This window comes from Oncorhynchus gorbuscha, linkage group LG09, assembly GCF_021184085.1.
Source record: "Oncorhynchus gorbuscha isolate QuinsamMale2020 ecotype Even-year linkage group LG09, OgorEven_v1.0, whole genome shotgun sequence".
Classification (NCBI taxonomy): Eukaryota; Metazoa; Chordata; class Actinopteri; order Salmoniformes; family Salmonidae; genus Oncorhynchus; species Oncorhynchus gorbuscha.
The window spans coordinates 11,003,550-11,029,163 of NC_060181.1; the positions used below are offsets into that span (position 1 = coordinate 11,003,550).

General features: G+C 47.3%; 1 protein-coding gene across 1 annotated transcript in view; it reads right to left on the bottom strand.

Moving 5' to 3' along the window:
- Window positions 1–10,307: 10,307 nt before the first annotated feature.
- Window positions 10,308–25,614, bottom strand: part of LOC124043080 (syndecan-3-like) — a 43,679-nt gene continuing 28,372 nt past the window's right edge. Inside the window, exons 2-6 of the mRNA XM_046361253.1 lie at window positions 20,285–20,375; window positions 18,941–19,305; window positions 18,116–18,625; window positions 17,509–17,707; window positions 10,308–10,584 (exon numbers count right to left, since the gene is read on the bottom strand). Of these exons, the coding sequence (XP_046217209.1) occupies window positions 10,418–10,584; window positions 17,509–17,707; window positions 18,116–18,625; window positions 18,941–19,305; window positions 20,285–20,375 (1,332 nt within the window). The 3' untranslated portion in view covers window positions 10,308–10,417. The remainder of the gene's footprint in view (window positions 10,585–17,508; window positions 17,708–18,115; window positions 18,626–18,940; window positions 19,306–20,284; window positions 20,376–25,614) is intronic.

The window sequence follows — 25,614 nt, forward strand, 5'->3', positions numbered from 1 at the left end:
TCTTGGCCACGTTCTGTTATAATCTCCACTACCCCTGGCACAGCCAGAAGAGGACTGGCCACCCCACATATGCTGAACTCTCTAATTCTCTCTTTCTTTTCTCTCTCTCAGGAGGACCTGAGCCCTAGGACCGTTGCCCCAGGACTACCTGACATGATGGCTCCAAATGAGAGATTTGCTGTCCCCAGTCCACCTGACTGTGCTGCTGCTCCAGTTTCAACTGTTCTGCCTTATTATTATTTGACCATGCTGGTCATTTATGAACATTTGAACATCTTGGTCATGTTCTGTTATAATCTCTACCCGAGCACAGCCAGAAGAGGACTGGGCCACCCCACATAGCCCGGTTCCTCTCTAGAAGGTTTCTTCCTAGGTTTTGGCCTTTCTAGGGAGTTTTTCCTAGCCACCGTGCTTTATGACGTAATTGGTAATCAAGGTATGATTTATTCTGTGTATATGTAATTCTGTGTGATTAGTTAGATATTTAGTAAATAAATAATTAAACCCAATTTTGTATTGCTGATTCATTCAACTTGTTAGCCAGGGTTTGTGAAGATAACCAAGAATTTACATCTTTCAGATGAGACTGAAATAAGGTGACGATTAATATTGACTGCTATTGATGTAAAATATGACTAGGTTTTTAAGAGTTTATTCGGAAGATAACTGCTCTATAAATATTATTTTGTGGTGCCCCGACTTTCTAGTTAATTACATTTACATGATTAGCTCAATCAGGTAATATTAATTACAGAGAAAGGATTTTATAGAATAGCATGTCATATCACTTAATCCGGCATAGCCAAAGACACGACAATAAGATGTCGGTGGGCGGGGCTGGGAGGGTCGTCAGCGAAATGGGACACACCTGGGCTCGGGTGTGTCCCAGGATAAATGCACCTCTTCCCCATTCATGGAGGAGACTCTCTCCATCCAGACACAGACAGATTTTGGTTGTGGCATTTTTGTGGCTGTTTTGTTTGTTTGCATTGGCACCTTTCAACACCCCTCATTGTCACACGTATACATACAACCACTCACTTACACTACTGACTACTACACACACACCATTGTTAATTGTATTTAGTTTACTTCAGTTAATAAATATATTTTGTCATTCTTTATCTCCACGTTGTCTCCCTTTTTGTTATGGGCTTCGAGCCGGTTCGTGACACCGGGCTCTGGCTGGGCCACTCAAGGACATTCAGAGACGAAGTCCCGTGTTCTGAAGTCTTGGCTGTGTGCTTAGGGTCGTTGTTCTGTTGGAAGGTCCTGTTGGTTTCATCAGACCAAAGAATCTTGTTTCTCATGGTCTGAGAGTCCTTTAGGTGCTTTTTTGGCAAACTCCAAGCGGGCTGTAGTGCCTTTAACTGAGGTGTGGCTTCCATCTGGCTACTCTTCCATAAAGGCCTGATTGGTGGAGTGCTGCAGAGATGGTTCTCCTTCTGGAAGGTTCTCCCATCTCCACAGAGAAACTCTGGAGCTCTGTCAGAGTGACCATCGGGTTCTTGGTCACTTCCCCCGATTGCTCAGTTTGGCCGAGCGGCCAGCTGTAGGAAGAGTCTTTGTGGTTCCAAACTTCTTCCATTTAAGAATGATGGAGGCCACTGTGTTCTTGGGGACCTTCAATGCTGCAGAATGATGGAGGCCACTGTGTTCTTGGGGACCTTCAATGCTGCAGAATGGTGAAGGCCACTGTGTTCTTGGGGACCTTCAATGCTGCAGAATGATGGAGGCCACTGTGTTCTTGGGGACCTTCAATGCTGCAGAATGATGGAGGTCACTGTGTTCTTGGGGACCTTCAATGCTGCAGAATGATGGAGGCCACTGTGTTCTTGGGGACCTTCAATGCTGCAGAAATGTTTTGGTACCCTTCCCCAGATCTGTGCATCGACACAATCCTGTCTCGGAGCTCTACAGATAATTCCTTCAACCTCATGGCTTGGTTTTTGCTCTGACATGCACTGTCAACTGTGGGACCTTATATAGACAGGTGTGTGCTTTTCCAAATCATGTCCAAACAATTTAATTTACCACAGGTGGACTCCAATCAAGTTGTAGAAACATCTCAAGGATGATCAATGGAAACAGGATGCACCTGAACTCAATGTCGAGTATCATAGCAAAGGGTCTGAAAACTTTAATACATTTGGAAAAAAAAAATCTAAAAACCTGTTTTCTCTTTGTCATTATGTCTCCGTGTGTAGATGGCTGAGAAACAACAAATATTTAATAAATTTGAGAATAAGGATGTAACGTAACAAAATGTGGAAAAAGTCCAATGTGGAAAAAGTCAATGGGTCTGAATACTTTCCAAAGGCAGGAGGTATAAATGTGAAGCATCCGTTTGGCGTTTCACTCCCGACCAAATATGGTAGTGAGGGGTAGCCCTCTGGCCGGCAGTGGGAGAAGATGGAACAAGACAGATTTTGGCCGACATTCTGCACATTTTCTTATCAATTAAATATTTTAAATATTAAATATTAAATATTTTATTTACAATTTTCTGTTCCCAAAACCACACTATGTTATGAACAGAGTGGACAAAGATTTGTAGAGTTTACCCTTTTTAAAAGTTTTTTTTTTAAATCACGTTGTTTAGAAGGAGTGCAAAGGCAAATTAATTTATCACTTGGTAATGACAGGCTGTGGTCTATCTTGGTTAAGTTATAAAAATCTTTGCTATAATGTTGATATGATCAGTCCAATCAAAAGCTGCAGTAGATATAATGTGATTTATTTGACATAATTTTATCTGCGGCCAATGACCTTGAGCTTTCTTGCAGTCCAAATGCAAAGTAGACAGCTCTCGGCCTTAAACCCTCAGCCTTGGTATTACATTTTACATTGTCACATCTGAGTGTACCTTAAAATCCCAACTGAGGTAGAGTGATGAGGCAATGTCCTTGGTGGAAATCTTGAAGTTGAGCTTAAAAACAACAAACCTAAAGCTATTAATGTAGCTAGCACTTCTGCCAGGTAGCTAGTTACAGTTACCCATAGCTGGCTAGATAGTTTTATAGTTTGCTCATTTATTCCAAAACATTTCAAATATGTTTATGAAGATAGCTACATTTTATAAACTCCTCACTACGAGACTAAGCCAATTTGAGCATCCTTCCCACTTGCCAACGCTAATATAAAGGTAATCTATATTTATATTTTTTAATAAAGCTAGCGTCATAATTTTGTCTGAAATGCCCAAAATGCAGCCATGTTGATTAAATTTGGCACCTCGCAGACACCGGATACACATGACTACAGTTTGCATTGAATTGTGGGTCACATCAACCTCACAAGTGATCAAAGTTGTGACGTCCACTTAAGATGGCAATAGAACTCCATCCCGTTTCGACAGGGATTCCCCCGAGGGAAAGTGGCTAGCGCGAGGGCTGAAATAACGTGTTAGAACTCTATCCCATTTCGACAGGGATTCCCTCGAGGGAAAGTGGCTAGCGCGAGGGCTGAAATAACGTGTTAGGACTGCAGCCCTCATGTCAATCTATGGCAGCACCTGAAATACATTTTTATAATACATTATAGGAACACCTGTAATTACAAAAGTATAATGATTAATGTTTTGCTTTAGCTTGAAATTAAGAATCAGTGATAGAGACTTCATAAGTGTATGAAGATTTCAACTGAACAAAAGTCAGATATCTGTGTGTTGAAACTATACTTTCAGTTCCTGTTGATACGATGTTCTACATCTGCTAACACACGATAGAAATAGGAGGAAGGAGGATTGGGAAACTAACTGCAAACAACAGTGAGCTGAACTCCGCCGAGCAGAGACATCTTTGTATTAGCAACTATTAATTATGAGCTTATATGGTATTAAAGTGAAGGGACAACACCTTGGGCGGTCCTCAGTAGAGGATAAAAAGGGAAAACACCATCTTTTGTACTGAGTGTGTTACTTGCAAATTACTGTAAGTGTAAACTCCGGCTTGCAATCCTTATTAAACAAATGAACCTCTGACCAAAGCAGTCTCCTGTGTTCTCTGGTATAAACACAGGGCAGAATGCCCTTACACACCCAACGGGACTTTGAAGGCGACAGCCACAAAATGTAAAATCCTCTAGTTTTTTTATGAGAAACCAGCACCGTTATGTCAATGGAGCTTGGTGCTTATTATGGGATGTAATAGGTTACTAGCATAACGTTAATGATATGCTGGAGAACAATCACACTAAACAATCATACTTGTCTTGTTAGTTATTTAACAGACACACTCTTACCCAGACAGACTTACAGTAGGGAGTTTATACAGTTTCATATTAGTCCCCAGTGGGAATTGAACCAACAACCCTGGCATTGCAAGGGACATGCTCTACCAACTGAGCTACACGGGACCAACTGTAAAAAATGTATTTTATAACATAAGGAAGTTAAATGATCACCGGAGAGTGTTAACCATGTGATACTGCGATTCAATATTCAGAGTTCTACACCCCACCAGTCATGTTCCCTCATGTTCCTTCCACCCACACAGCCTCAGCCAATGAAATCACAGAGCACAGTGTGTTAACCAATGAGGTCTTTTATTTGGCAGGGCTGTTGCGAGGAGATCCGTCTCCCGGCGCCCAGCAGTCGATGACAGAAACTCAGCCTTAAAAAAATGGACATGTATAAAAACAGGATGGGTAACCGTGGATACGGCTTGGCACGCACACGCACACACACATATACCCACACACACTGTGATGTGTGTGTCAGTCAGTCCTAATACAAACAGAGAGACAGACTGTATGAAAAAGCAGACTAGCCCCACATTCAGCAGTGAACAGGTGAGACCAACACACACGGCTACAGGTGTGACTACCTGACTATGGAAGAGTGTCAGAACTGCTGGAACAGGTCAAATACACACCTGCTTACAGTACATTCCTCTCAGAGAACACCCCTCACACACACACACACACACACACACACACACACACACACACACACACACACACACACACACACACACACACACACACACACACACACACACACACACACACACACACACACACACACACACACACACACACTAGTATAGTTTGACTCCCATGCAGTTGTTCTACAGTAAATTATAATATATTAGCCTGGTTGTATTATTAGCATGGTATCGTACTGTTGTGTTGGTTATTGTTACAATCTTAGATAGAAAGCACAACTCCTGTTTCCACAACTACCCACAGCCCCCACCCAAACGCCTGTCCCCACACCTACCCACAGCCCCCACCCAAACGCCTGTCCCCACACCTACCCACAGCCCCCACCCAAACGCCTGTCCCCACACCTACCCACAGCCCCCACCCAAACGCCTGTCACCACACCTACCCACAGCCCCCACCCAAACGCCTGTCACCACACCTACCCACAGCCCCCACCCAAACGCCTGTCACTACACCTACCCACAGCCCCCACCCAAACGCCTGTCCTCACACCTACCCACAGCCCCCACCTAAACGCCTGTCACCACACCTACCCACAGCCCCCACCCAAACGCCTGTCACCACACCTACCCACAGCCCCCACCCAAACGCCTGTCACCACACCTACCCACAGCCCCCACCCAAACGCTTGTCACCACACCTACCCACAGCCCCCACCCAAACGCCTGTCCCCACACCTACCCACAGCCCCCACCCAAACGCCTGTCACCACACCTACCCACAGCCCCCACCCAAACGCCTGTCACCACACCTACCCACAGCCCCCACCCAAACGCCTGTCCCCACACCCACCCACAGCCCCCACCCAAACACCTGTCACCACACCTACCCACAGCATCGTAAGTCCCACCCCCACCCAAACGCCTGTCCCCACACCCCCACAGCCCCCACCCAAACGCCTGTCCCCACACCTACCCACAGCCCCCAGAAAAACGCCTGTCACCACATTGGACCCACAGCCCCCACCCAAACGCCTGTCACACACCTACCCACAGCCCCCACCCAAACGCCTGTCACTACACCTACCCACAGCCCCCACCCAAACGCCTGTCCTCACACCTACCCACAGCCCCCACCTAAACGCCTGTCACACACCTACCCACAGCCCCCACCCAAACGCCTGTCACCACACCTAATCAGCCCCCACCCAAACGCCTGTCACCACACCTACCCACAGCCCCCACCCAAATTGTCACCACACCTACCCACAGCCCCCACCCAAACGCCTGTCCCCACACCTACCCACAGCCCCCACCCAAACGCCTGTCACCACACCTACCCACAGCCCCCACCCAAACGCCTGTCACCACACCTACCCACAGCCCCCACCCAAACGCCTGTCCCCACACCCACCCACAGCCCCCACCCAAACACCTGTCACCACACCTACCCACAGCCCCCACCCAAACGCCTGTCACCACACCTACCCACAGCCCCCACCCAAACGCCTGTCCCCACACCCACCCAAACACCTGTCACCACACCTACCCACAGCCCCCACCCAAACGCCTGTCACCACACCTACCCACAGCCCCCACCTGAACGATTCACCACACCTACCCACAGCCCCCACCTAAACGCCTGTCACCACACCTACCCACAGCCCCCACCCAAACGCCTGTCACCACACCTACCCACAGCCCCCACCCAAACGCCTGTCACCACACCTACCCACAGCCCCCACCCAAACGCCTGTCCCCACACCCACCCACAGCCCCCACCCAAACACCTGTCCCCACACCTACCGATGGACAACTTCTACTTGAAGAGTCACTTCCAGCATCGTAAGTCCCACCCTCACAGTTAAAAAGAACCCCACCCCCAGACAGACAACCAATGGAATAAGAGAAAGAAAAACCATGCAGGTGATTGGATGGATACAGATTTTGCTTATACACAACGGACCAAACTCTAACCAACCTGAAACGGATTGATGTCTTATCAATAACGTACTGAAACCACCTTGTCTGATGAGGACAATGATATGTTGAGTGATATGAATGACGTATATTTAATCAATGATATGTTGAGTGATATGAAACGTATATTTAATCAATGATATGTTGAGTGATATGAATGACGTATATTTAATCAATGATATGTTGAGTGATGTGATTGATGTATATTTAGTCAATGATATGTTGAGTGATATGAAACGTATATTTAGTCAATGATATGTTGAGTGATATGAATTATGTATATTTAGTCAATGATATGTTGAGTGATGTGATTGATGTATATTTAGTCAATGATATGTTGAGTGATGTGATTGATGTATATTTAGTCAATGATATGTTGAGTGATGTGATTGATGTATATTTAGTCAATGATATGTTGAGTGATATGTATGTTTGTGTTCAGTGTGTGAACACGTGCTTGTGTGTGTGTGTGTGTGTGTGCTTATATAGCGCATGCCTGCGTGTGTTGAGAGCACAGTGCCACAGACTGACATGATATAGACATCGATCGTAGTTAATACCACAGACAGACAGACGTGATATAGACATCAATTGTAGTTAATACCACAGACAGACATGAGATAGAAACATCGATCGTAGTTAATACCACAGACAGACATGAGATAGAAACATCGATCGTAGTTAATACCACAGACAGACATGATATAGACATCGATCGTAGTTAATACCACAGACAGACATGATATAGACATCGATCGTAGTTAATACCACAGACAGACAGACATGATATAGACATCGATCGTAGTTAATACCACAGACAGACATGAGATAGAAACATCGATCGTAGTTAATACCACAGACTGACATGATATAGAAACATCGATCGTAGTTAATACCACAGACAGATAGACAGACATGATATAGACATCGATCGTAGTTAATACCACAGACTGACATGATATAGACATCGATCGTAGTTAATACCACAGACTGACATGATATAGACATCGATCGTAGTTAATACCACAGACAGACAGACATGATATAGACATCGATCGTAGTTAATACCACAGACTGACGTGATATAGACATCGATCGTAGTTAGAGTGACAATGACAGACAATGAAATTTCCATATAAACTACATCCTCCTGTTGCAGTATTACCAGTATCATCATTCACCAACCAGCCTGGAACATTGACACATTATTGATTATCAATATCACTAATCACTTTTGTACAGTGTAAAGGAGCAGACCAGACAACTAGCCACTATCCCTGTGTTGGCATACAGCATCAGGGTCCTATTCATTAACACACGCAATGGACAATGTTGGAAAATGTTTTGCAATGGAAACCCGGATATGAGCATTTCTTACAGGACAAGGCCAGATAGTCCCTCTCCCCGTTTCCATTAGTTACAGGATAAGGCCAGATAGTCCCTCTCCCCGTTTCCATTAGTTACAGGACAAGGCCAGATAGTCCCTCTCCCCGTTTCCATTAGTTACAGGACAAGGCTAGATAGTCCCTCTCCCCGTTTCCATTAGTTACAGGACAAGGCCAGATAGTCCCTCTCCCCGTTTCCATTAGTTACAGGACAAGGCCAGATAGTCCCTCTCCCCGTTTCCATTAGTTACAGGACAAGGCCAGATAGTCCCTCTCCCCGTTTCCATTAGTTACAGGACAAGGCCAGATAGTCCCTCTCCCCGTTTCCATTAGTTACAGGACAAGGCTAGATAGTCCCTCTCCCCGTTTCCATTAGTTACAGGACAAGGCCAGATAGTCCCTCTCCCCGTTTCCATTAGTTACAGGACAAGGCCAGATAGTCCCTCTCCCCGTTTCCATTAGTTACAGGACAAGGCCAGATAGACCCTCTCCCCGTTTCCATTATTTACAGGACAATGCCAGATAGTCCCTCTCCCCGTTTCCATTAGTTACAGGACAAGGCCAGATAGTCCCTCTCCCCGTTTCCATTAGTTACAGGACAAGGCCAGATAGACCCTCTCCCCGTTTCCATTAGTTACAGGACAAGGCCAGATAGTCCCTCTCCCTGTTTCCATTAGTTACAGGACAAGGCCAGATAGTCCCTCTCCCTGTTTCCATTAGTTACAGGACAAGGCCAGATAGTCCCTCTCCCTGTTTCCATTAGTTACAGGACAAGGCCAGATAGTCCCTCTCCCTGTTTCCATTAGTTACAGGACAAGGCCAGATAGTCCCTCTCCCTGTTTCCATTAGTTACAGGACAAGGCCAGATAGTCCCTCTCCCCGTTTCCATTAGTTTTCTTCATTTGCTGCTTTAATGAATACGACCCAGGGATGTAGGAGGGTAAACGCTCGTAAACTATTGTTTAAACACCCCTTTACTTGGTGAACAGTGTTGTTGTTTAAACACCCATTTACTTGGTGAACAGTGTTGTTGTTTAAACACCCATTTACTTGGTGAACAGTGTTGTTGTTTAAACACCCCTTTACTTGGTGAACACTGTTGTTGTTTAAACACCCATTTACTTAGTGAACAGTGTTAACTATTGTTTAAACACCCATTTACTTAGTGAACAGTGTTAACACATCTACTATGCTCAGGTGTCATATCTACCACTACATCCCTGGTTAGAATCCTTTGCTAACTAACAGTGAATGTTGCCGCAACCTTGTCTTGAGGTTGTCAGAGCGTTGTGGTAGGGTTCCCCTACTCTGATTGACCAAGCACAGAGAGAGGGGTCCAAGCTGTGTGTGTGTGTGTGTGTGTGTGTGTGTGTGTGTGTGTGTGTGTGTGTGCGTGCGTGCGTGCGTGCGTGCGTGCGTGCGTGCGTGCGTGTGTGTGTGTGTGTGTGTACAAGGACAATGGAAGGCAATACAATAGTGAGCTTTCCTCTAACCTTTGACCCCAGTATCTGTGTGGCCAATCAGATGACACCTCTCTCCCTCCTACCTCCTTCTCCCATCATCCCTCTCTCTCTTGGCTCATTTGCTCAGTGGAACAGACAGAGGAGTACTGTGCTGGAATAAGAGCTTGTGTTTTTACAAACAAACAAAAATGAATTAATTACATAAGAACAATAATTGTATAATATTCATAACATTTACTTTAAAAAACAAATGTGTATATCATGTGTTTAGGGTTATTTTTTCAGCTTATATATTTTTGTTCATTAATTTTTTTATTTTGTTAAGAAAGTTCGGAGTCCATGGAGACAGGCACTCTTAACAACAACTGACATGGGGGAGAGGGAGGAAGAGATGGGAAGGAGAGGTGAGGCGACAAGACAGGAGGTGGAGTGATCCCTCTCGCTCTCTCCCTGTCCCTCCCTCTCCCTCTCTCTCGCTCTCTCCCTGTCCCTCCCTCTCCCTCTCTCTCTCTCCCCGTGCCTCCCTCTCGCTCTCTCCGTCCTTCCCTCTCTCTCTCTCCCCGTGCCTCCCTCTCGCTCTCTCCCTGTCCTTCCCTCTCTCTCTCTCCCCGTGCCTCCCTCTCGCTCTCTCCCTGTCCTTCCCTCTCTCTCTCTCCCCGTGCCTCCCTCTCGCTCTCTCCCTGTCCTTCCCTCTCTCTCTCTCTCATGCGTAGAACTCCTCCTGTTTGTCAGGGTTCTGGTAGGTGACGGTGGTCTGTTTGGGTTCCTCCAGCGTGTAGCTGCCTTCATCTTTCTTCTTCATTCTGTACACCAGCAGCATGACCAGGAACGCTGCAAACAGAGCCCCCACTACGCCCCCCACTATCACCGCTGTGGATGGAGAGATGGAGGGAGAGAGAGCAGGAAGGAAGGAAGGAAGAGGAGAGAGGGGGAGGGGAGAGCAGGAGGGAAGGAAGGAAGAGGAGAGAGGGAGGGACAAGGGGAGAGAGCGAGAGGGAGGGATGGGGAGAGAGCGAGAGGGAGGGACGGGGAGAGAGAGAGAGGGAGAGATGGGGAGAGAGAGAAAGGGAGGGACGGGGAGGGAGGGATGGGGAGAGAGCGAGAGGGAGGGACAGGAGAGAGAGAGAGGGGGGACAGGGAGAGAGCGAGAGGGAGGGACAGGGGGAGAGGGAGGGAGGGAGGGAGGGACGGGGAGGGAGGGAGGGACGGGGAGGGAGGGATGGGGAGAGAGTGAGGGAGGGATGGGGAGAGAGTGAGGGAGGGATAGGGAGAGAGTGAGGGAGGGACAGGGAGAGAGCGAGAGGGAGGGACAGGGAGAGAGCGAGAGGGAGGGACAGTGGGAGAGGGAGGGAGGGAGGGACGGGGAGGGAGGGATGGGGAGGGAGAGTGAGGGAGGGATGGGGAGAGCGAGAGAGAGAGAGAGGGAGGGACAGGGGGAGAGCGAGAGGAGGGGACAGGGAGGGACGGGGAGAGAGGGAGGGAGGGACGGGGGAGGGAGGGATGGGAAGAGAGTGAGGGAGGGATGGGGAGAGAGTGAGGGAGGGATAGGGAGAGAGTGAGGGAGGGACAGGGAGAGAGCGAGAGGGAGGGACAGGGAGAGAGAGAGGGAGTGACAGGGAGAGAGAGAGAGGGAGGGACAGGGAGAGAGCGAGAGGGAGGGACAGGGGGAGAGCGAGAGGGAGGGACGGGGAGAGAGGGAGGGAGGGATGGGGAGGGAGGGATGGGGAGAGAGTGAGGGAGGGATGGGGAGAAAGTGAGGAAGGGATAGGGAGAGAGTGAGGGAGGGATGGGGAGAGAGCGATAGGGAGGGACGGGGAGAGAGCGAGGGAGGGGGAGAGAACGAGGGAGGGAGAGAGAGGGAGGGATGGGGAGAGAGTGAGGGAGGGATGGGGAGAGAGAGAGAGGGAGGGGGGAGAGAGAGAGGGAGGGATGGGGAGAGAGCGAGAGAGAGGGACGGGCAGAGAGCGAGAGGGAGGGACAGGGAGAGAGCGAGGGAGGGATGGAGAGAGAGAAATATGGTCAAACATTGTAGAAGTTATTCTAAATAAGACAGAAGATGTAAAGAAACCACCAGAAACAAACACACCATGTGGTGCTGACCCACGGCTTCTATTGGCCTACTGGAGATTAGACCAGAAACAAACACACCATGTGGTGCTGACCCACGGCTTCTATTGGCCTACTGGAGATTAGACCAGAAACAAACACACCATGTGGTGCTGACCCACGGCTTCTATTGGCCTACTGGAGATTAGACCAGAAACAAACACACCATGTGGTGCTGACCCACGGCTTCTATTGGCCTACTGGAGATTAGACCAGAAACAAACACACCATGTGGTGCTGACCCACGGCTTCTATTGGCCTACTGGAGATTAGACCAGAAACAAACACACCATGTGGTGCTGACCCACGGCTTCTATTGGCCTACTGGAGATTAGACCAGAAACAAACACACCATGTGGTGCTGACCCACGGCTTCTATTGGCCTACTGGAGATTAGACCAGAAACAAACACACCATGTGGTGCTGACCCACGGCTTCTATTGGCCTACTGGAGATTAGACCAGAAACAAACACACCATGTGGTGCTGACCCACGGCTTCTATTGGCCTACTGGAGATTAGACCAGAAACAAACACACCATGTGGTGCTGACCCACGGCTTCTATTGGCCTACTGGAGATTAGACCAGAAACAAACACACCATGTGGTGCTGACCCACGGCTTCTATTGGCCTACTGGAGATTAGACCAGAAACAAACACACCATGTGGTGCTGACCCAGAGCTTCTATTGGCCTACTGGAGATTAGACCAGAAACAAACACACCATGTGGTGCTGAGTAAACTTCTATTGGCCTACTGGAGATTAGACCAGAAACAAACACACCATGTGGTGCTGACTAACGGCTTCTATTGGCCTACTGGAGATTAGACCAGAAACAAACACACCATGTGGTGCTGACCCATTGCTTCTATTGGCCTACTGGAGATTAGACCAGAAACAAACACACCATGTGGTGCTGACCCAGGCTTCTATTGGCCTACTGGAGATTGTTTTCAGTCTCTCGGTCCCAGACCAGAAACAAACACACCATGTGGTGCTGACCCACGGCTTCTATTGGCCTACTGGAGATTAGACCAGAAACAAACACACCATGTGGTGCTGACCCACGGCTTCTATTGGCCTACTGGAGATTAGACCAGAAACAAACACACCATGTGGTGCTGACGGGTGGCTTCTATTGGCCTACTGAGATTAGACCAGAAACAAACACACCATGTGGTGCTGACCAACGGCTTCTATTGGCCTACTGGAGATTAGACCAGAAACAAACACACCATGTGGTGATACTGACCCACGGCTTCTATTGGCCTACTGGAGATTAGACCAGAAACAAACACACCATGTGGTGCTGAGTGGACGGCTTCTATTGGCCTACTGGAGATTAGACCAGAAACAAACACACCATGTGGTGCTGACCCACGGCTTCTATTGGCCTACTGGAGATTAGACCAGAAACAAACACACCATGTGGTGCTGACCCACAATCTTCTATTGGCCTACTGGAGATTATTTTCCTGACACCACACTCCAAGGGCCCTCACCTCCTCCCTGTAGGCCGTCTCGTCGTTGTTGTAATCAAGCCCAACCACTGTTGCATTAGATCCAGAAACAAACACACCATGTGGTGCTGACCACGGCTTCTATTGGCCTACTGGAGATTAGACCAGAAACAAACACACCATGTGGTGCTGACCCACGGCTTCTATTGGCCTACTGGAGATTAGACCAGAAACAAACACACCATGTGGTGCTGACCCACGGCTTCTATTGGCCTACTGGAGATTAGACCAGAAACAAACACACCATGTGGTGCTGACCCACGGCTTCTATTGGCCTACTGGAGATTAGACCAGAAACAAACACACCATGTGGTGCTGACCCACGGCTTCTATTGGCCTACTGGAGATTAGACCAGAAACAAACACACCATGTGGTCCAGGTGGGTTGACCCACGGCTTCTATTGGCCTACTGGAGATTAGACCAGAAACAAACACACCATGTGGTGCTGACCCAGGCTTCTATTGGCCTACTGGAGATTAGACCAGAAACAAACACACCATGTGGTGCTGACCCACGGCTTCTATTGGCCTACTGGAGATTAGACCAGAAACAAACACACCATGTGGTGCTGACCCACGGCTTCTATTGGCCTACTGGAGATTAGACCAGAAACAAACACACCATGTGGTGCTGACCAACGGCTTCTATTGGCCTACTGGAGATTAGACCAGAAACAAACACACCATGTGGTGCTGAAGGACGGCTTCTATTGGCCTACTGGAGATTAGACCAGAAACAAACACACCATGTGGTGCTGACCAACCGTGACTGGGCTGGCTTCTATTGGCCTACTGGAGATTAGACCAGAAACAAACACACCATGTGGTGCTGACCAACGGCTTCTATTGGCCTACTGGAGATTAGACCAGAAACAAACACACCATGTGGTGCTGACCCACGGCTTCTATTGGCCTACTGGAGATTAGACCAGAAACAAACACACCATGTGGTGCTGACCCACGGCTTCTATTGGCCTACTGGAGATTAGACCAGAAACAAACACACCATGTGGTGCTGACCAACGGCTTCTATTGGCCTACTGGAGATTAGACCAGAAACAAACACACCATGTGGTGCTGACCCACGGCTTCTATTGGCCTACTGGAGATTAGACCAGAAACAAACACACCATGTGGTGCTGACCCACGGCTTCTATTGGCCTACTGGAGATTAGACCAGAAACAAACACACCATGTGGTGCTGACCCTACTGGAGATTAGACCAGCTTCTATTGGCCTACTGGAGATTAGACCAGAAACAAACACACCATGTGGTGCTGACCCACGGCTTCTATTGGCCTACTGGAGATTAGACCAGAAACAAACACACCATGTGGTGCTGACCCACGGCTTCTATTGGCCTACTGGAGATTAGACCAGAAACAAACACACCATGTGGTGCTGACCACGGCTTCTATTGGCCTACTGGAGATTAGACCAGAAACAAACACACCATGTGGTGCTGACCCACGGCTTCTATTGGCCTACTGGAGATTAGACCAGAAACAAACACACCATGTGGTGCTGACCAACGGCTTCTATTGGCCTACTGGAGATTAGACCAGAAACAAACACACCATGTGGTGCTGACCAACGGCTTCTATTGGCCTACTGGAGATTAGACCAGAAACAAACACACCATGTGGTGCTGACCAACGGCTTCTATTGGCCTACTGGAGATTAGACCAGAAACAAACACACCATGTGGTGCTGACCAACGGCTTCTATTGGCCTACTGGAGATTAGACCAGAAACAAACACACCATGTGGTGCTGACCCACGGCTTCTATTGGCCTACTGGAGATTAGACCAGAAACAAACACACCATGTGGTGCTGACCAACGGCTTCTATTGGCCTACTGGAGATTAGACCAGAAACAAACACACCATGTGGTGCTGACCAACGGCTTCTATTGGCCTACTGGAGATTAGACCAGAAACAAACACACCATGTGGTGCTGACCCACGGCTTCTATTGGCCTACTGGAGATTAGACCAGAAACAAACACACCATGTGGTGCTGACCAACGGCTTCTATTGGCCTACTGGAGATTAGACCAGAAACAAACACACCATGTGGTGCTGACCAACGGCTTCTATTGGCCTACTGGAGATTAGACCAGAAACAAACACACCATGTGGTGCTGACCAACGGCTTCTATTGGCCTACTGGAGATTAGACCAGAAACAAACACACCATGTGGTGCTGACCAACGGCTTCTATTGGCCTACTGGAGATTAGACCAGAAACAAACACACCATGTGGTGCTGACCAACGGCTTCTATTGGCCTACTGGAGATTAGACCAGAAACAAACACACCATGTGGTGCTGACCAACGGCTTCTATTGGCCTACTGGAGATTAGACCAGAAACAAACACACCATGTGGTGCTGACCAACGGCTTCTATTGGCCTACTGGAGATTAGACCAGAAACAAACACACCATGTGGTGCTGACCAACGGCTTCTATTGGCCTACTGGAGATTAGACCAGAAACAAACACACCATGTGGTGCTGACCACGGCTTCTATTGGCCTACTGGAGATTAGACCAGAAACAAACACACCATGTGGTGCTGACCCACGGCTTCTATTGGCCTACTGGAGATTAGACCAGAAACAAACACACCATGTGGTGCTGACCCACGGCTTCTATTGGCCTACTGGAGATTAGACCAGAAACAAACACACCATGTGGTGCTGACCAACGGCTTCTATTGGCCTACTGGAGATTAGACCAGAAACAAACACACCATGTGGTGCTGACCAACGGCTTCTATTGGCCTACTGGAGATTAGACCAGAAACAAACACACCATGTGGTGCTGACCCACGGCTTCTATTGGCCTACTGGAGATTAGACCAGAAACAAACACACCATGTGGTGCTGACCCACGGCTTCTATTGGCCTACTGGAGATTAGACCAGAAACAAACACACCATGTGGTGCTGACCAACGGCTTCTATTGGCCTACTGGAGATTAGCTAATCTAAATGGATTCAAATTGAATATAATCACACTCGGCATGGTAAATTGAGTGAGTTAAAGATGCAATGTGCAGAAGTCACTCCACCATTTCCTGGTTGCGTTGCCTAATTTCAGTTTATGTGACAAAACAAGCAATATATAGTGTAGAGAATCATTGTACCATCTAAACCACTGTGAAATATCTTCCTTTTTAATTACCAAAATATTGAATTTTCAGAGAGAGAGAGAGAGAGAGATGGTGTGACAGATTAGAAGAGGCAAAGAGAGAGATGGTGTGACAGATTAGAAGAGAGAAAGAGAGAGATGGAGTGACAGATTAGAAAAGAGAAAGAGAGAGATGGAGTGACAGATTAGAAGAGAGAAAGAGAGAGATGGAGTGACAGATTAGATGAGGCAAAGAGAGAGATGGAGTGACAGATTAGAAGAGAGAAAGAGAGAGATGGAGTGACAGATTAGAAGATGGTGTGACAGATTAGATGAGGAGAGAGATGGAGTGACAGATTAGAAGAGAGAAAGAGAGAGATGGAGTGACAGATTAGATGAGAAAAAGAGAGAGATGGAGTGACAGATTAGAAGAGAGAAAGAGAGAGATGGAGTGACAGATTAGATGAGGCAAAGAGAGAGATGGAGTGACAGATTAGAAGAGAGAAAAAGAGAGATGGAGTGACAGATTAGAAGAGAGAAAGAGAGAGAAAGAGAGAGATGGTGTGACAGATTAGATGAGGCAAAGAGAGAGATGGAGTGACAGATTAGATGAGAGAAAGAGAGAGATGGAGTGACAGATTAGAAGAGGAAAAGAGAGAGATGGAGTGACAGATTAGATGAGGCAAAGAGAGAGATGGAGTGACAGATTAGAAGAGAGAAAGAGAGAGATGGAGTGACAGATTAGAAGAGGAAAAGAGCGAGATGGAGTGACAGATTAGATGAGGCAAAGAGAGAGATGGAGTGACAGATTAGATGAGGCAAAGAGAGAGATGGAGTGACAGATTAGATGAGAGAAAGAGAGAGATGGAGTGACAGATTGGAGTGACAGATTAGATGAGGCAAAGAGAGAGATGGAGTGACAGATTAGAAGAGAGGAAAAGAGAGATGGAGTGACAGATTAGATGAGGCAAAGAGAGAGATGGAGTGACAGATTAGATGAGGCAAAGAGAGAGATGGAGTGAGAGAGACTCACCTATCAGGACCTCCTTCCTCTCCAGGATGTTCTTCTGAGGAAGTTGAGCGGCAGAACTTCCCGTGTTGATCGTGTTGCCAATCAGATCAGGCTCCGCTCCCGTCTCCACGCCACGCCCAACAACCTGGTTTCCCTGACGACGGTCCTCCTCACGGATCTCAAAGTCTCCGCTGGGTCCGTTAACCCCCAACTCATTATTCTGAGAGAAATACAGGGACCATGTCAGTTCACTGAACACATCAGATAGAGAACACATTATGTGCGTTTGCCACAGGAGGCTGGTGGCGCCTTAATTGGGGAGGATGGGCTCGTTGTAATGACTGGAGCGTAACAGGTGGAATGGTATCAAATACATTAAACACTTGGTTTCCATGGTTTCCAGGTGTTTGATGGCATTCCGTTCGCTCCGTCCCAGTCATTATTATGAGCCGTCCTCCCCTCAGCAGCCTCCACTGGCTCCAGTCCATTTATCTGGATTCTAATCATGTAATGAATCATTAACGATGCAACTAACAAGGATCAGCTCCCTTAACGAGGCCCACCTGTGTCTTTCACTCCACATGTGATGACACATTCACACAGGACACACACACACACACACACACACCGTTGTAGAGGGTGGCTGGGGACGTGTGCTCTTCTCTGTGGGTGCAGCTTTAGTAGGCAAGGTCACAGGAACCCTGGGCCTGAAGGGGGCGGAGCTAGACCTCTCAGCTGGGGCTGGGCCAGTCGTAGTGGGTGGAGCTGTTGTCTCTGGGATGGGTGTGGTCTCTGTCTCAGTAGTGGTCACTTCTTCTTCTTCTGTGGTGGTCACCATAAGTAAACTGGTGGTGGGGTCTGGGGACAGGTAAACATCCTTGTCCTCTTCTTCTGTGGTGCCCAGGTCCTCCATGCCGCTAGAGGGCGCTGCACGCTCCGCCGGAGTCGCCGCCAAACTGGTGGTTGCCATGGGAAGAGCTGCAGGGCCGCGGGGGAAAATGGTAGTCTGGGCGGCTCTCGCCTTCTCTCTTTCATCTTCTCTTTCCCGTATCCTCTCTCTTTCTCGTTCTCTCACCCTCTCTCGTTCTCTCTCCCTCTCTCGTTCTCTCTCCCTCTCTCGTTCTCTCTCCCTCTCTCGTTCTCTCTCCCTCTCTCGTTCCCTCTCCCTCTCTCGTTCCCTCTCCCTCTCTTTTTCTCTCTCCTTCTCTTGTTCCCTCTCCCTCTCTTGTTCCCTCTCCTTCTCTTGTTCCCTTTCCTTCTCTTGTTCCCTCTCCTTCTCTTGTTCCCTCTCCTTCTCTTGTTCCCTCTCCCTCTCTTGTTCCCTCTCCTTCTCTTGTTCCCTCTCCTTCTCTTGTTCCCTCTCCTTCTCTTGTTCCCTCTCCTTCTCTTGTTCTCTCTCCTTCTCTCGTTCCCTCTCCTTCTCTTGTTCTCTCTCCTTCTCTTGTTCCCTCTCCTTCTCTTGTTCCCTCTCCTTCTCTTGTTCTCTCTCCTTCTCTTGTTCCCTATCCTTCTCTTGTTCCCTCTCCCTCTCTTGTTCTCTCTCCCATTCTACCCCGCTCTCCCCTTCTCCCTCAGTGGGAGGTGGGGTAAGAAGGACTCTCTCCCCCTCTCCCTCAGTGGGTAGTGGGGTAGGAAGGACTCTCTCCCCCTCTCCCTCAGTGGGTAGTGGGGTAGGAAGGACGTCAACTTTAGGGCTGGGCTCGGCTACAGGTGGGGCCGAGGGGGCGGGGCCAGTGGCCTGGGTGGTAGAGAAGGGGAGGGGCGCTTCCGTGGTGAATGATACGCCCACCGCTATAGGGTTGACCTTCATCTCTGGAACTATGGAGAGAAAGAAAGATGGAAGGGGAGGGGTTAGTTGTTAAACTAAATATGAACTAAAATAGTGTATGTTATCAGAGTGACAGGAAAAGGAAGAGGCTAATCTGAAACAGAGAGAGAAATGATAATTACAGTTATAGAAACTAATCTGAAACAAACAAAGACCTCTAATATAAATAAAATAAATGAAAAAAAACATCTGATTAAAGTTATGGAGGTAATTCTACACACACACACACACACACACACACACACACACACACACACACACACACACGCGCACGCGCACGCACGCACGCACGCACACACACACACACACACACACACACACACACACACACACACACACACACACACACAATGGCTTGTCTACTTGTGATCACCTAATCTGCTGTCTGTAATCAGATTACAGTAAATAAAATCACTTAATCTGGGTGGAGGCCTGGCTACTAGGAGTGTGTGTGTGCGCTTTCAATCTCTGTGTGTGTGTTTCTGCGTCCAGTTCCAGTTTCCAGTTAAAATGCGTAAGTGTGTATGCGTGCCTGTGTGTATGCGTGCCTGTGTGTATGCGTGCCTGTGTGTATGCGTGCCTGTGTGTATGCGTGCCTGTGTGTATGCGTGCCTGTGTGTATGCGTGCCTGTGTGTATGCGTGCCTGTGTGTATGCGTGCCTGTGTGTATGCATGCCTGTGTGTATGCGTGCCTGTGTGTATAGTCCCTGTGTTCAGTTTGACCACAGAGTCAGAGCTGCAGATTTAAGAACGCACACACACACGGATTCTAACATAGACCTGTTCAAACATGCCTACACACACACACACACACACACACACACACACACACACACACACACACACACACACACACACACACACACACACACACACACACACACACACACACACACACACACACACACACACACACACACACACACACACACACACACACACACACACACACACACACACGACACTCACAGCCAGATCCAGAGCCTGAGACGAGGTCTTCATCGTCATAGAACTCATCTCTGGAAGAACTTTCTTCATCTGATTGAACCCAGGTCTGACCCTAGAGAGGAGGGAGAGAGGGGAGAGGAGGGAGAGGAGGAGAGAGAGTGAGAATGAGAGAGAGAGAGGGAGAGAGAGAGGGAAGAGAAGGGAGAGAGAGAGAGAGAGAGAGAGAGGGGAGAGAGAGAGAGAGAGAGAGAGAGAGAGAGAGAGAGAGAGAGAGAGAGAGAGAGAGAGCGTGAGAGTGAGAGAGAGAGAGAGAGAGAGAGAGAGGGAGAGAGAGAGGGAAGAGAAGGGAGAGAGAGAGAGAGAGGGGAGAAGGAGAGAGAGAGAGAGAGAGAGAGAGGGAGAGAGAATGGAGAGAGAGAGAGAGAGGGAGGGAGAGAGAGGAGAGAGAATGGAGAGAGAGAGAGAGAGAGGGGAGAGAATGGAGAGAGAGAGAGGGGGGAGAGGAGGGAGAGAGAGAGAAAGATTGTTTATTTATTTACATTTCTCAGAGAACATTTAGTTAGATTACAGACTCTACTTTCAGAATGATAAAGGCATGGAGAAGGAGAGAAAGGGGAGAAGAAGGGGACTGTCCATCAGAGAAAAGAGAAGGAGAGAGAGGGGGAGAATGAGAGAGAAGAGAGAGGGGAGAGGGGGACTGTCCATCAGAGAAAAGAGAAAGATTGTTTATTTATTTCCATTTCAGAGAACATTTAGTTAGATTACAGACTCTCTTTCAGAATGATAAAGGCATGGAGAAGGGGGACTGTCCATCAGAGAAAAGAGAAGGAGAGAAGAGAGGGGGACTGTCCATCAGAGAAAAGAGAAGGAGAGAAGAGACGGGGACTGTCCATCAGAGAGAAGAGAAGGAGAGAAGAGAGGGGGACTGTCCATCAGAGAAAAGAGAAGGAGAGAAGAGAGGGGGACTGTCCATCAGAGAAAAGATAAGGAGAGAAGCTGATAGCAGATGTTTGAAGTTGGTGAGGGAGATAAAAGTCTCCAACTTCAGCGATTTTTGCAGTTCGTTCCAGTCACAGGCAGCAGAGTACTGGAACGAAAGGCGGCCAAATGAGGTGTTGGCTTTAGGGATGATCAGTGAGATACACCTGCTGGAGCGCGTGCTACGGATGGGTGTTGCCATCGTGACCAGTGAACTGAGATAAGGCGGAGCTTTACCTAGCATGGACTTGTAGATGACCTGGAGCCAGTGGGTCTGGCGACGAATATGTAGTGAGGGCCAGCCGACTAGAGCATACAAGTCGCAGTGGTGGGTGGTATAAGGTGCTTTAGTGACAAAACGGATGGCACTGTGATAGACTGCATCCAGTTTGCTGAGTAGAGTGTTGGAAGCCATTTTGTAGATGACATCGCCGAAGTCGAGGATCGGTAGGATAGTCAGTTTTACTAGGGTAAGCTTGGCGGCGTGAGTGAAGGAGGCTTTGTTGCGGAATAGAAAGCCGACTCTTGATTTGATTTTCGATTGGAGATGTTTGATGTGAGTCTGGAAGGAGAGTTTGCAGTCTAGCCAGACACCTAGGTACTTATAGATGTCCACATATTCAAGGTCGGAACCATCCAGGGTGGTGATGCTAGTCGGGCATGCGGGTGCAGGCAGCGATCGGTTGAAAAGCATGCATTTGGTTTTACTCGCGTTTAAGAGCAGTTGGAGGCCACGGAATGAGTGCTGTATGGCATTGAAGCTCGTTTGGAGGTTAGATAGCACAGTGTCCAATGACAGGCCGAAAGTATATAGAATGGTGTCGTCTGCGTAGAGGTGGATCAGGGAATCGCCCGCAGCAAGAGCAACATCATTGATATATACAGAGAAAAGAGTCGGCCCGAGAATTGAACCCTGTGGCACCCCCATAGAGACTGCCAGAGGACCGGACAGCATGCCCTCCGATTTGACACACTGAACTCTGTCTGCAAAGTAATTGGTGAACCAGGCAAGGCAGTCATCCGAAAAACCGAGGCTATTGAGTCTGCCGATAAGAATATGGTGATTGACAGAGTCGAAAGCCTTGGCGAGGTCGATGAAGACGGCTGCACAGTACTGTCTTTTATCGATGGCGGTTATGATATTGTTTAGTACCTTGAGTGTAGCTGAGGTGCACCCGTGACCGGCTCGGAAACCAGATTGCACAGCGGAGAAGGTACGGTGGGATTCGAGATGGTCAGTGACCTGTTTGTTGACTTGGCTTTCGAAGACCTTAGATAGGCAGGGCAGGATGGATATAGGTCTATAACAGTTTGGGTCCAGGGTGTCTCCCCCTTTGAAGAGGGGGATGACTGCGGCAGCTTTCAATCCTTGGGGATCTCAGACGATATGAAAGAGAGGTTGAACAGGCTGGTAATAGGGGTTGCGACAATGGCGGCAGATAGTTTCAGAAATAGAGGGTCCAGATTGTCAAGCCCAGCTGATTTGTACGGGTCCAGGTTTTGCAGCTCTTTCAGAACATCTGCTATCTGGATTTGGGTAAAGGAGAACCTGGAGAGGCTTGGGCGAGGAGCTGCGGGGGGGGCAGAGCTGTTGGCCGAGGTTGGAGTAGCCAGGCGGAAGGCATGGCCAGCCGTTGAGAAGTGCTTATTGAAGTTTTCGATAATCATGGATTTATCGGTGGAGACCGTGTTACCTAGCCTCAGTGCAGTGAGCAGCTGGGAGGAGGTGCTCTTGTTCTCCATGGACTTCACAGTGTCCCAGAACTTTTTGGAGTTGGAGCTACAGGATGCAAACTTCTGCCTGAAGAAGCTGGCCTTAGCTTTCCTGACTGACTGCGTGTATTGGTTCCTGACTTCCCTGAACAGTTGCATATCACGGGGGCTATTCGATGCTATTGCAGTCCGCCACAGGATGTTTTTGTGCTGGTCGAGGGCAGTCAGGTCTGGAGTGAACCAAGGGCTGTATCTGTTCTTGGTTCTGCATTTTTTGAACGGAGCATGCTTATCTAAAATGGTGAGGAAGTTACTTTTAAAGAATGACCAGGCATCCTCAACTGACGGGATGAGGTCAATGTCCTTCCAGGATACCCGGGCCAGGTCGATTAGAAAGGCCTGCTCACAGAAGTGTTTTAGGGAGCGTTTGACAGTGATGAGGGGTGGTCGTTTGACTGCGGCTCCGTGGTGGATACAGGCAATGAGGCAGTGATCGCTGAGATCCTGGTTGAAGACAGCGGAGGTGTATTTGGAGGGCCAGTTGGTCAGGATGACGTCTATGAGGTTGCCCTTGTTTACAGAGTTAGGGTTGTACCTGGTGGGTTCCTTGATGATTTGAGTGAGATTGAGGGCATCTAGCTTAGATTGTAGGACTGCCGGGGTGTTAAGCATATCCCAGTTTAGGTCACCTAACAGAACAAACTCTGAAGCTAGATGGGGGGCGATCATTTCACAAATGGTGTCCAGGGCACAGCTGGGAGCTGAGGGTGGTCGGTAGCAGGCGGCAACAGTGAGAGACTTATTTCTGGAGAGAGTAATTTTCAAAATTAGTAGGGTATATACTGTAGGTTTAGGGTATATACTGTAGGTTTAGGGTATATATTGTAGGTTTAGGGTATATACTGTAGGTTTAGGGTATATATTGTAAGTTTAGGGTATATATTGTAGGTTTAGGGTATATACTGTAGGTTTAGGGTATATACTGTAGGTTTAGGGTATATACTGTAGGTTTAGGGTATATACTGTAGGTTTAGGGTATATACTGTAGGTTTAGGGTATATACTGTAGGTTTAGGGTATATACTGTAGGTTTAGGGTATATACTGTAGGTTTAGGGTATATACTGTAGGTTTAGGGTATATACTGTAGGTTTAGGGTATATACTGTAGGTTTAGGGTATATACTGTAGGTTTATTGGGTATATACTGTAGGTTTAGGGTATATACTGTAGGTTTAGGGTATATACTGTAGGTTTAGGGTATATACTGTAGGTTTAGGGTATATACTGTAGGTTTGTAGGTTTAGGGTATATACTGTAGGTTTAGGGTATATATTGTAGGTTTAGGGTATATACTGTAGGTTTAGGGTATATACTGTAGGTTTAGGGTTTATATATTGTAGGTTTAGGGTATATATTGTAGGTTTAGGGTATATACTGTAGGTTTAATAATAATAATAATATATGCCATTTAGCAGACGCTTTTATCCAAAGCGACTTACAGTCGTTTAGGGTATATATTGTAGGTTTAGGGTATATACTGTAGGTTTAGGGTATATACTGTAGGTTTAGGGTATATATTGTAGGTTTAGGGTATATACTGTAGGTTTAGGGTATATACTGTAGGTTTAGGGTATATATTGTAGGTTTAGGGTATATACTGTAGGTTTAGGGTATATATTGTAGGTTTAGGGTATATACTGTAGGTTTAGGGTATATACTGTAGGTTTAGGGTATATATTGTAGGTTTAGGGTATATACTGTAGGTTTAGGGTATATATTGTAGGTTTAGGGTATATACTGTAGGTTTAGGGTATATATTGTAGGTTTAGGGTATATACTGTAGGTTTAGGGTATATACTGTAGGTTTAGGGTATATACTGTAGGTTTAGGGTATATATTGTAGGTTTAGGGTATATACTGTAGGTTTAGGGTATATACTGTAGGTTTAGGGTATATACTGTAGGTTTAGGGTATATACTGTAGGTTTAGGGTATATACTGTAGGTTTAGGGTATATACTGTAGGTTTAGGGTATACATTGTAGGTTTAGGGTATATACTGTAGGTTTAGGGTATATACTGTAGGTTTAGGGTATATACTGTAGGTTTAGGGTATATATTGTAGGTTTAGGGTATATATTGTAGGTTTAGGGTATATACTGTAGGTTTAATAATAATAATAATATATGCCATTTAGCAGACGCTTTAAAGCGACTTATACTGTAGGTTTAGGGTATATATTGTAGGTTTAGGGTATATACTGTAGGTTTAGGGTATATACTGTAGGTTTAGGGTATATATTGTAGGTTTAGGGTATATACTGTAGGTTTAGGGTATATATTGTAGGTTTAGGGTATATACTGTAGGTTTAGGGTATATACTGTAGGTTTAGGGTATATATTGTAGGTTTAGGGTATATACTGTAGGTTTAGGGTATATATTGTAGGTTTAGGGTATATACTGTAGGTTTAGGGTATATATTGTATGTTTAGGGTATATACTGTAGGTTTAGGGTATATACTGTAGGTTTAGGGTATATACTGTAGGTTTAGGGTATATATTGTAGGTTTAGGGTATATACTGTAGGTTTAGGGTATATACTGTAGGTTTAGGGTATATACTGTAGGTTTAGGGTATATACTGTAGGTTTAGGGTATATACT